The sequence below is a fragment of the Prosopis cineraria genome, unplaced genomic scaffold (genome assembly GCF_029017545.1).
Source record: "Prosopis cineraria cultivar Desert tree isolate PC_DT_omini unplaced genomic scaffold, ASM2901754v1 PC4, whole genome shotgun sequence".
NCBI lineage: Eukaryota > Viridiplantae > Streptophyta > Magnoliopsida > Fabales > Fabaceae > Prosopis > Prosopis cineraria.
The window spans coordinates 35,968,902-35,982,441 of NW_026555335.1; the positions used below are offsets into that span (position 1 = coordinate 35,968,902).

General features: G+C 37.7%; 1 protein-coding gene across 2 annotated transcripts in view; it reads right to left on the reverse strand.

Moving 5' to 3' along the window:
* Positions 1–107: 107 nt before the first annotated feature.
* LOC129309384 (uncharacterized) overlaps positions 108–13,540 on the reverse strand; it is a 29,903-nt gene continuing 16,470 nt past the window's right edge. The window contains exons 14-26 of one of the 2 annotated variants that reach the window (XM_054950948.1): positions 11,281–11,481; positions 10,598–11,146; positions 10,446–10,505; positions 10,013–10,338; positions 9,405–9,837; positions 8,026–8,493; positions 6,473–6,589; positions 6,261–6,382; positions 5,455–6,184; positions 5,064–5,318; positions 4,566–4,751; positions 1,961–2,302; positions 108–1,355 (exon numbers count right to left, since the gene is read on the reverse strand). In XM_054950948.1, coding sequence (XP_054806923.1) covers positions 597–1,355; positions 1,961–2,302; positions 4,566–4,751; positions 5,064–5,318; positions 5,455–6,184; positions 6,261–6,382; positions 6,473–6,589; positions 8,026–8,493; positions 9,405–9,837; positions 10,013–10,338; positions 10,446–10,505; positions 10,598–11,146; positions 11,281–11,481 — 4,548 coding nt within the window. In that variant the 3' untranslated portion in view covers positions 108–596. The remainder of the gene's footprint in view (positions 1,356–1,960; positions 2,303–4,565; positions 4,752–5,063; positions 5,319–5,454; positions 6,185–6,260; positions 6,383–6,472; positions 6,590–8,025; positions 8,494–9,404; positions 9,838–10,012; positions 10,339–10,445; positions 10,506–10,597; positions 11,147–11,280; positions 11,482–13,540) is intronic. The other variant, XM_054950949.1, reaches the window with a different exon arrangement.

Below are 13,540 nucleotides of genomic sequence, written 5' to 3' on the forward strand. Positions count from 1 at the left end.
GACCCAAAAAAAATTAACTTTGAATAGCCTTGAGCGGTTACCCATATTTAAAAACAGTAGAATAGGCAAGGGGATAGTGCTAACGCACATCCACGGTGACCAATGGGTACAAGCCAGAACCGTCATGCATTATGTATAACACATGACAAATGGAATCTTAATTATAATGTACAGTAACAACTATACATTACATATTAGGAGAAAAAATAAGGGGGGAAATTAATGGGACATGCGTGATTCTCCTAACCTTAAAACTGACACTAATCAATAAAAGGAGAAGAAGAAACTAATCTCGTAGAGTTTAAACCCTCCCTCAACCCATAAAAAACCAAGAGGGAGAAAGACAAAGAGCTAAAGAAACCAACCAAACTAAAATGAGCTATATAGCTGACCTAATCAATAACCACGCATGGTTTTTGCTAATCGAAAAACCCAACTTCTGATTATCAACAACGAACTAACAGAACAACTATTAGAACCCATCATTTTGACTTGCTACGAGAAATCTTTTTCTGCTCTTCATGCGGGCAAGTCAAAGTCTGGAACCACTATCGAGAGTTCGACGACGTTGACCTGCCTGATCAAGAATAACTGTCTCACATTAAAGGAAGGTAAGCTCCACCATGACCTTTCCTCAGCACTAATGGCGCTGCACTGTCAGGCACCTTATCCATTTCCTTCATGCATGTATTAATGACATCCCCAAATCCAGTTGCCACTGTACTCAACTGCACCCGCAACCTTAAATCCCTCGTCCGCTTCAGTAAGCACCGGAATGATCTTCCTAAATACTTGGCCCAATCAGCAGGCAACCCTCCTCCTGTGAGCCAAACTGAGAATTGAGATTGGTCCCCTCTGGCAGCCACTTCAGATCTGTAGAATCTAGCTAAATCAATTAGCATAGACGGTGGAAGAGGTAGAACAGCGACAAATTCAGCCACAAACTCTTCCATTACTTCAGGTCTGAGCATCAGGTTCCAGAGTACCAATGCCCACTCGCTTGGCTGGTTAAGGCCATAAGCTTCAGCTACAATTAAAGCCTCCTGAAATCGAGATTGCTCAACCAATGCTCTCCTAGCATTTGTTTCTGACAGATAAAGCCACTGAAAATCCGGCATTCGAATTTGAAGAGACAAGAGGGAAGCCTGAGCACAAGCCCTACGTGTTTTATTGCCAGCATCAATGGAAGAATGAACTCCGGCAGCTTCAATGAAATACCGCATAGCATCCAGTAAGTCTCCATTCTGGTCCTTGTCGTAGCGATGGAACCATTGTTCACATGATTGCTCTGCACGTGACTCTAAAAGAGCGGCCGTCTCATGCTTCATGTCAAAATGGTTGTACACCTGTGAGGAATGTAAAAAAGGAAGAACAGAAAATAGCAAGTTTTAATATAATCATCCCAGAGCTTAGTCCAAACTTCTAGATGTCAAGCATCACTAGCTAAAGGTACGGAGAAACAGCAACAAGAAAAGAGGATGTAAGAGAACAACTTTCCGAGCTAGCTAATAGCAAAACTGCAAAAGAAATTTGTCCACTTGTAGGCCATACTTTAGAAAAGCCAATAACATTTGCAAACAGAATATGCAACAGCATGTATCCATCAGTTGATATAGCATGTGCATTCGCTAGAGCATTTCCATAACACCTAAAAAAAACAATGAACTCCAAAATTGACCCCCATGGCCGCCAAACATGTTAGACACTAGACTAATCTATGTACCTATATATACTATAAAAATTCTAATAAGCTGCACTATTCATAACATGAACCGTGAACAACGTGGCAACCCATACTAATTAAAATAAAGAGGTTTACTTTTGGAATGACCATAGTTCTTGCCTTGTAGAAAGTACATTGCATCCCAGAAGCATTATTTTATCTATATACTTCTCTACATGCCACTATAGACAAACTTGCCAATAGTTTAACACTAGAAATGACAAATAATAAACAAACCATAGCAAATGCATCAAGGTCATTAGGGTTGAAATGCTTCAGAGATGTAAGAACAGCCATTCTAAATCCTCTGATAGCCTCAGCGGTGCCCGTATTTGTGGCTGCAGCAGCAGAATACTTCTGAAGAAGAAGATCCAATTGACCATTTTCTATGAGAATACCAAGAATAAAATTAAGAGCATAAAAATTTCCAACTCCAGTTATCAAGCGAGCCAAACATGTAAAATCACCCTCCGACACATAAGAGTCAACCCTGGTTGCAGCAAGGGCTACAAGGACATCAACTCCATCCAGGCAAGCGGATGATTTGTAAAAGTGGTGAGACAGAATAAGAAGCTCAACCTGTAATGACATTTTCATGGGGGATATAATCTTTAGCCACAAAACAAGGGGATTGAATCTAGCAAAATCACAAAGATAGATGAATGTCTCACATGGTTACACCTTTAGAAAGATTACTCTTTAAAAAGATAAAGCTGAAAACCAAAGCAATGCAAAAGAATGGTCTGGTAACTGATTGCATTTGCATTAAACCGACCTAAAGTTGGAAAAGTTTTAACTTATGGATTAGATGTATAGGGGACATGACAACAACAACAACAACAACAACAAGCCTTTATCCCACTAGGTGGGGTCGGCTACATGGATTGCAAGACGCCATTGTGTTCTATCATTTATTAAGCTTTTAGAAATATTATTAATTAAGAGATCACGTTCAACAACTTCCAAGAGTGTTCTCTTAGGCCTTCCTCTACCTCTCTTAATCGGACTCAAAGTTATATGTTCCACTCTTCTCACTGGTGCCTCCCTTGGTCTTCTTTGTACATGCCCAAACCATCTCAACCGATTTTCTACCATTTTTTCCTCAATAGGTGCCACCCTCACTTTTTCACGTATGTGCTCATTTCGAATTTTATCTTTACGTGTATGTCCGCACATCCATCGTAACATTCTCATCTCTGCTACTCCAACTTTATGCTCTTGCTGTCCCGTTAGAGCCCAGCATTCACTACTATATAACATTGCCGGTCTGATAGCAGTACGATAAAACTTTCCTTTAAGTTTATTAGGCACCTTACGGTCACAAATAACTCCTTTAGCTTTTCTCCAATTAAACCACCCAGCTTGAATTCTATGTGAAATATCTCCACTGATTTCGCCATCATTTTGGATAATGGCTCCCAAATATCTAAACTTTTCCACTTGAGGTATAATTTGATCTCCCAATTTCACTTCCAAATTATTTTCGAATAGTCCTTTATCAAATTTACAATATAAATATTCCGTCTTACTTCTACTCAGACGAAAACCTTTCGACTCCAATGTCCTCCTCCATAACTCAAGTTTGCAATTAACCTCTTCTCTTGTCTCTGCTATAAGAACTATATCATCCGCGAAGAGCATACATTTCGGGATTTCCTCTTGAATATGTTCCGTCAAAACATTTAAAATCAAGTTGAACAAATAAGGACTCAGAGATGATCCCTGATGTAGCCCAATCTTTATAGGAAAATCCTTTGTTTGACCACTAGGCGTTCTTATACTAGTTTTTACCCCCTCATACATATCTTGTATGGCTTTAATATAAGCAATCCGTACTCCCTTTTTTTCCAACGCTTTCCAAAGCACTTCTCTTGGTATACGGTCATAAGCTTTTTCCAAATCAATAAAAACCATGTGTAGATCTTTATCTTTACAACGATACTTTTCCATTAATCCCCTTAGTAGATAAATCGCCTCTGTAGTTGATCTACCTGGCATAAAACCAAATTGATTCTCAGAAATACTTGTCTCCAATCTCAACCTGTGCTCAATTACTTTCTCCCACAATTTCATTGTGTGGCTCATGAGTTTAATCCCTCTATAGTTAGTACAATTCTGAATATCTCCTTTATTTTTATAAATAGGAATTAATGTACTTCTCCTCCACTCATCAGGCATTTTCTTGGACCGTAAAATCACATTAAATAACTTAGTTAACCATCTCACCCCTTCTTCACCTAAACATTTCCACGCTTCGATAGATATACAATCAGGTCCGTTAGCTCTACCATTTGCCATTTTCTTAAGAGCTTCCTTTACCTCCTTATCACGTATTTTTCGATAGAATGACAAATTTTGTTCTCCTTCACCAGTTACTAAATCCTCCAAGTTACTAGATGAATCCTCTCCATCATTGAAAAGTTTAGAAAAATAAGTCTCCCATCTATTTTTAATTTCATCATCTGTAACTAAAATTCTTCCCTCTTCATCCTTAATACACCTTACCTGTTCTAGATCTCTTGATTTTCTTTCCCTACTCTTGGCAATCTTATAAATATTTTGCTCTCCTTCCTTCGTCTCAAGGTTCTTATAAATTTCATCCTTATAGGGGACATGACAAAGTAAGATAAATAAATTTCATCCTTATATCAGCAAGACTGATCTGGAGTGAAAAAAAATAAAGTTGTGACTATTTTAGGTGGTCATTTGATCGATTGAGATTACTCCTCTCACAATCACAAATCACAATAAATCAATGCTTTCACTGTGTGCACGTATGCATCATATAAACGTGCAGTGCATGAGGATAAACATGTCTAACTAACAACGGTGGATATGATACCTCACACGCATGTGGAATTTCTTGTCCAGTAATCACCAAGCGCATTAAAGCATGCCCAATTTCAGGTTCAGAGGGGCAAAGTTCAGCCCATTTCAAGAAATCTGAAAACCTCCACAGAAGGGGAGCTGGCCCTTCCTCTTCCTTTTGAGAATCCATATAGCCTCCACGATGGGCAGCCAGCAATCCCTGGACAACGTATATAAAACACATCAGAAAACAAATGTAGTTATAGTAAATCAAATGAACCCTGATCAGCTTCACAAATTTGTTAAGGAAGAACGAGGCTTAAAGCAGCATTAGGAAAACCATCATGTCAAGTCAGAAATAAGTGCCCTAAAGGCACCAAGTAACAAATCAGATAACTTTGCAAGCCAATTTAGTTGCCCAACTCAATATGTAGGTGACCCATCCATGAAAAGATATTAAACATTTACCATGCAGTAACAGTGAAAATAATACCATGCAATATAAAAATAGAGAAAGAAAGAAGAAACAAACCTTTAGGAAAGATTCTGCCAGTATCTGAGCAATACTTGCAGCTGGCATTAAATGAGTCTGCACTAAGAGGCTTGCCTCCTCAAAGGACTCTTGTGCTTTAAGAGAAAGCAGCTGTAGTAGTTCAATTGGTTGCTTGTTGAATGCCTCAAAAAACAAGACGCCCAACTTGTTTGCAGCTTTTATAACTGCTATTATTCTCTTACATAGCCCTCGTCCATTTCTTTCAGGAAAAATGGCCACCAAACTCTCCAAAATCTAACATTGGATGTTTATAAGATGGTATTCATACATAGATCTTACCAACGATAAATAAACAGAACACAGACATCCTAACATTTATTACATATAGAGAAATTAGGAATGAAAAGAGGGTGGGAGTATGGGAGGTAACCTGCAGTGGGTCAACATTATGCTGGCCTCTCAGTATATCATATGACAGTATAACAGAAAGCACTTCTTCATCAAGCATTGACATGGATACATGGCAAGGAGGAGTTGAGATAGCGGCAAGCTTCAAGGCTGCATCGACAAGTCTAAATTCAGATGGTATTTGTCCTGGAGACAACTTATACTGCACTTGCTTGGCAGCAGTTATTTGCCCAAATTCCAACAATGAAAGCACAGCCCTTTCCAGCTCTGCTGCTCCAACCCTTTCCTCCCACCTAGAAAAAGACATTTCCACCTTTAAGTTCTCTTCTTGCAACTGCAACTCATTTTTAAAACTCAAAGGACCAGAACCATCATCAGTATCTGCTGATTTATCCACTGATTCCAGAGGTTGGCGTCTTGATGGCAGGTATCCTTTTGCCCTTCTTTTTGTCTTTGTATTTCCAGTAAAAGCAGTTGACAACCCAGCATCAGCTGTTTGGTTCTTGTAAGCAATTTGGTTATTTTCTTTGGACTCATATTTTTCTACAGTTCTATTCGTCATTGTATTTATATGATTGTCCATCTTTGCAATTATACTTGCAGTTCGGTCAATAATATTGGTATCATTCTTGTTAACAGGGTCCCTGGTGGAAATGGCGAAGTCTCCTTCACTCTTCATCTGAATCTCCGACTCAACTGCTAAGAGCCATACTTTCGTCTCAATTTCACGCAGAAGGTGCAACGGACAGACTCTGAAAGATTTAACAAAAGAGATAAGTAAAGATGTTGTCTCAAGACCAAAAAAATAACTCTTGATGTGTTCCATACGGGTTAGATAGGCTTATCATCCCACTGAGCCATTGCAAAGAAACCAACAAAAGTTCATGAAGCTCCCATGCTGGAACATCTTTCTCAACAGCTTCTGCATGTTTAAGGAAAAATAACCCCGCCTGCAATCATTATGAAAGAGATGAACCAACAATAAAGCAAAATAACATACATAATTCATAGAACAGTAGCCTACTATCAACCAAACACACTTGAAGAGCAGGGAAGGAATATCTGATGAATAGTGTGTGGCAGTGGGCCCACAGAGCAGCTCTCTCCTCTGGCACATCCCAAAGGAACTCCCTCCATTCAGTTACCATAGATTCAGCCTAAAATTTAAAAGGAAACGAGTTTATCAGATGTGTTCAGGATACTATAACTGATATTATTACAAGCTGTCAGAGTACAAGAACATGCAATCACATGAAATGCTGGAGAATAAATTCAACCATATTTTTCTAGACCAGGTTTTAGATTTACGGTAAAGGCTAATAAAATTAAAATTCTAAACTTTTAGAGACTTACCAAATGCTTGTAAAAACAATAAATTCAAAACAAGGAATCTTTAGTTCTCTACAATAAACATGATCAAATGACATTCAAGTTTGCCAAATTTGCATTAGAATGACCGTAGCACTAAATTAAGTTAAAGTCTACCAAGCAATTACTGATGATCTAAATTTTTGACAATAACAAAGTATGCATTTAGAGTCAATTAGGTCACTATCAGGGATTTTATAGCATTCACAATTACAATGTCAAGATCTATGTTTACCAATCTCTTCAATAGAAAGTTTGTAAGAATCGCAGAGAAAATAATTTCATAGCGTCATTAGGAATCCCACAATTCTGACCAATAAAAAATCAGACAGGGAAATCGTGGTGTCTAAACATTTAATAAATACATCACACATCCTTCCAAATATTTGCAGTCTCCAAAATCCCGCCTGAGGTGTCTGTATTAAAAAACTACAATTTTACTATGCCCACCTAACAGGATACAAGATAGATAGAGAGAAATGAGGAAGAGAAATCTTTATTAAAATGTGAAATCAGAATCTAATTTCATAAATTAATAAAGAAAAAGGAAAATCTTTAGTAGAAGATGAGCAAACATCTTAAACTCATACAACTAATAAAGCCAAGGAAAATCTCCAGTAATATAAACAAAATAATGATTTCATTTCCAGATGTTTTCTACGTGCTATGAAGCTTCAAATTTATAGATAAAAAAATAACTAATAATTCCTAAAAATACTCCCATTAATCCACAACTCATATAATGGGGGAAAAAAAACCTAAATAATAAATAAAATATAATTACTTCCTTAATCTACAAGCAAATACCCCACTACTTCTAAACTTGAGGATCACTCAGCAAACAGAAAAATAATCTAAATAATATTATTAAATAAAAATATCTAAAATAACTTAAAATTAATATTTATTCCTAATATATCTCTAACTTCCCAAATCACCCATTATCCCACACTATCAATACTCTATCACCACCATTGTAAATTAGGTGTAGGTAGATGAAGTTAGACAGATCAAGATTTTCCTGATCTGTAGAAAATTTATGCAAAGCAGCTAGATCATTCATCTGATCTCATATCAGCTACAAAATGAAGGAAACAATTAAATAGTATAGTCATGAATCTAAATCATTATGGCTTCAATTTGAGCTCAAGATTTTGCCTCAATCGAAGCTACAGTCAAAAGAATATTCTCTTTTAAAAAACAGGCTGACGGCTTTATTCACTACCTGAGATTCAGTAACATGATTCATAGCAGATTTTAATTGTCCACCACTGGCCTCCAATTGTCTGGCCCAGTTCCTCGCCTGCTCCCAGTGCCTATTCTTTTCTAGTGCATACAAGAGTGAAGCATCATCTAAAGTTTCATTTCCTAATTGCAGCTCATCATTCTTACAGAGTAAAGGCTCTGCTAGATTAATTTTCCAATAGCATTTTCTATAGTATGCCGATGCATATCCACCATCCCCAAAGTCAGTAGCAGCAAGAAGTTGCAGTAAGCATCTTTTTTCATAAGGAGACGGGCAAGTTGAAAGCACAGCATCAGCAGCTTTTGAAGCAGTAGAACTGATCCATGATGTCCCAGTTTGCCCTTCTCTTCCTACAGTAGCCTGTAAGTATGTCGGTTCTTCCTTAATCCTGAGAGAGAAGGAGCCCAAATGTGCTGAAGCTTCAGATAGACGCATTTGACAAAATGCCTGAAAAAATATACATATTTCCACATGAGCTCAATATTATTGAAATTGAAGTTAAAATCAAATTGAACAATGCAGAGAAACTTTATCAAGATGATAATATTTATTGGAAGATGGCATGTCACGTGCCAGCTCCTCTGGTGCAGGACAGCTACAGAAGGCAATGTGGAAAAGAATGGCAGCCAAATCTGAGTTTTGGCCGACCAGAACCTCTTGGACACAGTGAAGGGGCACTTGACTCCCTTCATGTTCTCCATGGCACAAAAATAGGAAGACTTGCTTCCAAACGTTAGAGAAGAAATGATTTTGCTGGTCAATGCAGCAACTTCATTTGAGGTTTATGCCTCCTTGACTTGGGTGGCCATAGCTTGGCTAGGTTGGGTTAAACAGAGGATATAAGCCATAAGCTTCAATACCACGTAGGATTTTAGAGAACAATAAAAACTTAGAATAGTTGTACTTATTTGAATGAAATTGAGGGCTCTTTATAGGGATTATGGCAACAATTTTGCCACTAGAATCCCATAAAATTAGTAAATAAACCATGAATTATGGCAATACATTTGCCATAAAAATCCCAAGAAATAAGGCACAAAGTCAGCAAGAGTAATGAAGGCAAATTTATATATCTTGTATATATATATAAACCTATAGCATACTACACTGCAAACAGCGCAGCTTATTCCACCTAGTTTCTAATAATTATATGTAGAAAAATACCATTTCCAACACAATAAACAGGTGCAGGATCTAGAATACAGAAACCATTTTGACAGCACTTAGCCTCAACTGTATGCCAGCTCGTGGGTAATGACATCTTGTTTTAAATGATAGCTGTAAAAAGAAAGCAGTTCTACCAGCCTGACGTACACATAAGTAGATGAAAAAGATGGATTTAAAGTCAGCCCACGTACCTGAAGAGCACGAATGAACGGCAACAGGGGACATGATGGAAGGAACATCTCAAATGCCCTTAGCAAAGGTAAAAATAGCTGTTGTTCACAAAGCACAGCAACCATCTTAGAAAGAGATGCAGGGCCTTCATCAGAATCACTTGGAACATTGGTGGATACAGAATCTTCCACTTCTTTCTTTTTCTCATTTGATATACCTTGGGAATCGAATACTTTTTCACCCAAAGAAGTATTTGAGATGTTAGAAATTGCAAAAGCCGAGGAATTTAGTGAAGTAGGTGCTATTAACCGTCGACGTTTAGGACTCTGCCTGTTATAGTGAAATGTAAGCATTCTATCCCCTGCCGACAGGGCATTAGTTGCATCTACAGCAGCACCAACATTATCTGCAATCTGAGAAGCAATATCGTTCACCTTGATAGAAGAAGTTTCTCTGTCCACAAAATAAGAAGCAAATACAAGCCAATCAGTGAGTTTTAATGGTTGAAGTATTATATCTGTGCGAGTGTATTATATAAAAAACCTAATGCTTACTACTTCAGAAGATCAAAATCTTAACCAGAAATCTATCATTAAAACATCATTCACATGAAGAGAGTTCTATTCACCTTGCTGCGGTAATTTCCAACCAAACAGTCAGGCATGACAATGGAGAGATATCAGGGAAGCATGAAGCAATCATTGCCAATATAGACCAGCAGAGTTCTTTTGCTTTCATCAAGAGAACCTCTCCAGGACTTTTTTGCTTTTCACACACTGCCAGTATTCGGAAGAGCTCCACAGGAACAAATATGTTTTCATCAGGAAAGAATGTCTCACATCCTTTCTCCAGAGTATCTGAGCATGAAGAACTTGCCTTTTTCTTTAACTGCATTCCTCTCAAAACTGTCAACATATGAAGTCTGAGGCGTGGATCACTAAATTCCTTTGATGCCTGACATAGGCAGCAATAAATGGCTTACCAAGTGGAGTAATTTCCATTTAATATGATTTACACTGCTTACACTTGGCGAGAAAATTATAATATTAAACAATACTCACCACTTGGAATACTGCATCATATGAATACCCCCCAATCTGAGCTTCAGACAAGAATCCAATCTGATAGAAGCAATGCATAACATACAATTAGAACTTGCACTGCTAATAAACATTTCCTAGAATATAAATAAATGAGAGAAGAAAAAGCATACCCAGTCATTATCTCTAGCAAGCATTGCAAGGTACTTTGTACTTAATGGAAGCAGATGCATCCTGCAAAAATTTGTAACCAAACTCCAGTGCTGACTAGCAGACTTCTGTTGAGACCTTAACTCAGATCCATCACCATTACCGCTCAAAAGCCAGGACCCACAGGAATTTCCATCAACCACTCTTGGAATGCTTGCTTTTTCCAAGTGGTGTAGAACAAGCATAAGGGCTCGAGAAGGTCGTCTACTTGGACCTCCAGCCTTATTAGAAATTCCAAGAGAATCCTTGTGCAAATATTCATCAGCTAGAGTTCGGGCAAGAGATTTTGTTACATCACCTTCTTGGGATATCGCATGAAAAACAGAACCCTTAGGTGACAATTGTCTGAGATTGTCATTACGTTCACTTGACTTGTAGAAAGAAGAAATTCGTTTTAGTGCAGCAATGTCAACATGCAACATACTAGCAGACAAACCACATAGCTCCAGAAGAAAAGCACATGAAGCAACCAGCATAGAATCCTCAAAATGCATAACAGCAAAGGGCAAAATCTGAAAATTCAACCACACAAAATTTTAAATCTACCATATAAAATTATTACACATCCTCTTAGCGCATTTCTTTGTTTCAAGTTCATCTTTCATTTCTCATTTCACATGCATATCAAAAATAAAACAGTCCTCACTGGCAAAAGGAGATTCTCTTCACTCGGTGATAGTGGTGAAAGAAGTGTCTGAACATCAGATTGAATGTTCGTTTGCCCACTTGTTGAAGCACTGGCTCCCCCTCCTGACTTTAGTTGCTGAACTCTATTGATAAGAATCTGGTTGAAAGCTGCCAAAGCATGTCCACGATGTAAGTGGTGCTCAAGCCGAAGCCCTGTTTCCTGAAATTTTTTACAATGCATAAAAGAGAATGCATGTTAGAATAATATAAACATCAAAGAACCAAAAAAAAAAAAGAAAAGCACGATGCTCAAGAGTACACTAGACCTACTAGAGGAGAATGAAACACCCTCCCAAGAAAATTGGGGAGAGGGAGAAAAAACCTCGGCATATGTAACAAGGATACACCATAAAAAATCCCCGGAAAAATAATATCAAACAGGCCATAAAGACGATTCTATCCCATAATAGATCAAGGGGAAGTACAATGCCTTCAAATTGTAAGTATCCATTCAAAGTCTATACACCAAAGTACAACATAAACAATTCAATGCCATAATGTTTTGAGCTCATTACTCCTACCAAATCCTCTGACCTCATAATATTGTTGATCCAAAAAAGAAATTAGATTCCAACAATAATTCCACTGCAGCTGCAATTATACATCTGAGCAGGAAATACACAATAAAACATGGTCTTTACCACTTTCCCTTGACAGAATAAAATGTGTGTGTTTTTGTGCGTTTTTAGAGAATAAATTATTAAAGTTGTCAGCGTTCAGCATCTTTTCACCTTCAAGATTCAGACTAGCCTTTTCTGTTTGGCACATTATTTTTCTTATTTTGTTTCCTTTTTTGTCTAACGAGATTTCAACACCTAGTTGCCTTTTATTTTGTGTCTATATGTTTACTTATTTCCCAAAACTACATACAATATGTTTTTAGGGTAAGAGTAGGTGCCTTCTTGCCCCAATATATGGGTTCTTTTAGCCATTGGAGAATAATTGGAATGGATTCTTCAAAGTTTTTTCTCTAAACTCACAAAAATCTGCATGGTATTAGAGCTTAACCATAGCCAGTAATCCTTCATCCATACAGTTTGGCTTTATTAGGATAAACACTGAGACTAACATTTGCATGGATCGTCATCTGAAACAAGACTTTTGCCTCCCATTCAGTCAAAAAGCTTTGCATAATCTCCTAATGGCTCAAACAGCACTGCACTAGTCTTTGTCAACAACACATAGTCAATAGCAATAATTATTTTCAGGGGTCCTCCTTGCCATCAGGGGTCATGGAAAGGAGCATCTTACCCACAAGACAGTACTTCCAAGTGCCCAAGGTGGTGCATAGAGTTGGGAAATGGGCGAGCTTGGCCTATATGAGCCCGACCCTCATGGGCCCCGCCCTTTTTTTTAGAGCTCAGCCCTTATATAAAGGGCTCAGGGCCAAGCCCATAAGCCCTTATTATTATTTTTTTATTTTTTTGAATTTTTAAAAATTAAAATTTTTAATTATAATATTTCATATATTTTTTAAAAATACAAATGCTAATGTTTAAAAATTAAAAATAAATAATAGAAATTCTAATCTTAAAGTATAAACATATATTCTAAAGTTTAAATTTAATTTAAAAATTAAATATATTTTATTTTTAAGGGAAAAACAAGAAGGGGCTTACAAGGGTCACTTGAACCCATTTTTTCAGAGCCTATTAGGGTCTTTAAAAATGTCATTTTTTTGAGCCTGAGCCCTTATGAAAATGGGCTTAAACGGGCAGTCCTCCAAGCCCGGCCCTTATTCCCAACTCCAGTGGTGCATACCAGACATGGATAGCTGAACTTAGCATAATCCAGGCTTGGATGACCAATTCCCTGACAGCCAGAATTGAGGAGAAAGCTTGTGTAAGACAGCTTAACAAGTTTGGGATTCCTTGAGGAAGTCAAACTTTTCCATCAAGATCAAAGTAAGCATAAACAATTTTTCTTCCCTTAAACAAGCATTATAAGCTGACAAGACGAAGGAAAGTATGACTAAGCTGACCCTGGGTACTTCGCACCCCACCACTGTTTCTGACTTATCAGCCATTGCTCTGAAAGGAACTCAACTTGGTGATTACAAGACATGAAACCAAGGGAGGCCCTAGAGTGCACATTCCAAAAAACAAAGACATAGCAAGAATGGATAATATAAGTTACACAGAAAACCAGCCAAACCTAGAGGCAGAGGTAAGAAATGCCGGACACCACCAACAGTAGAAGAAAAGGGATGGAAAGAAATC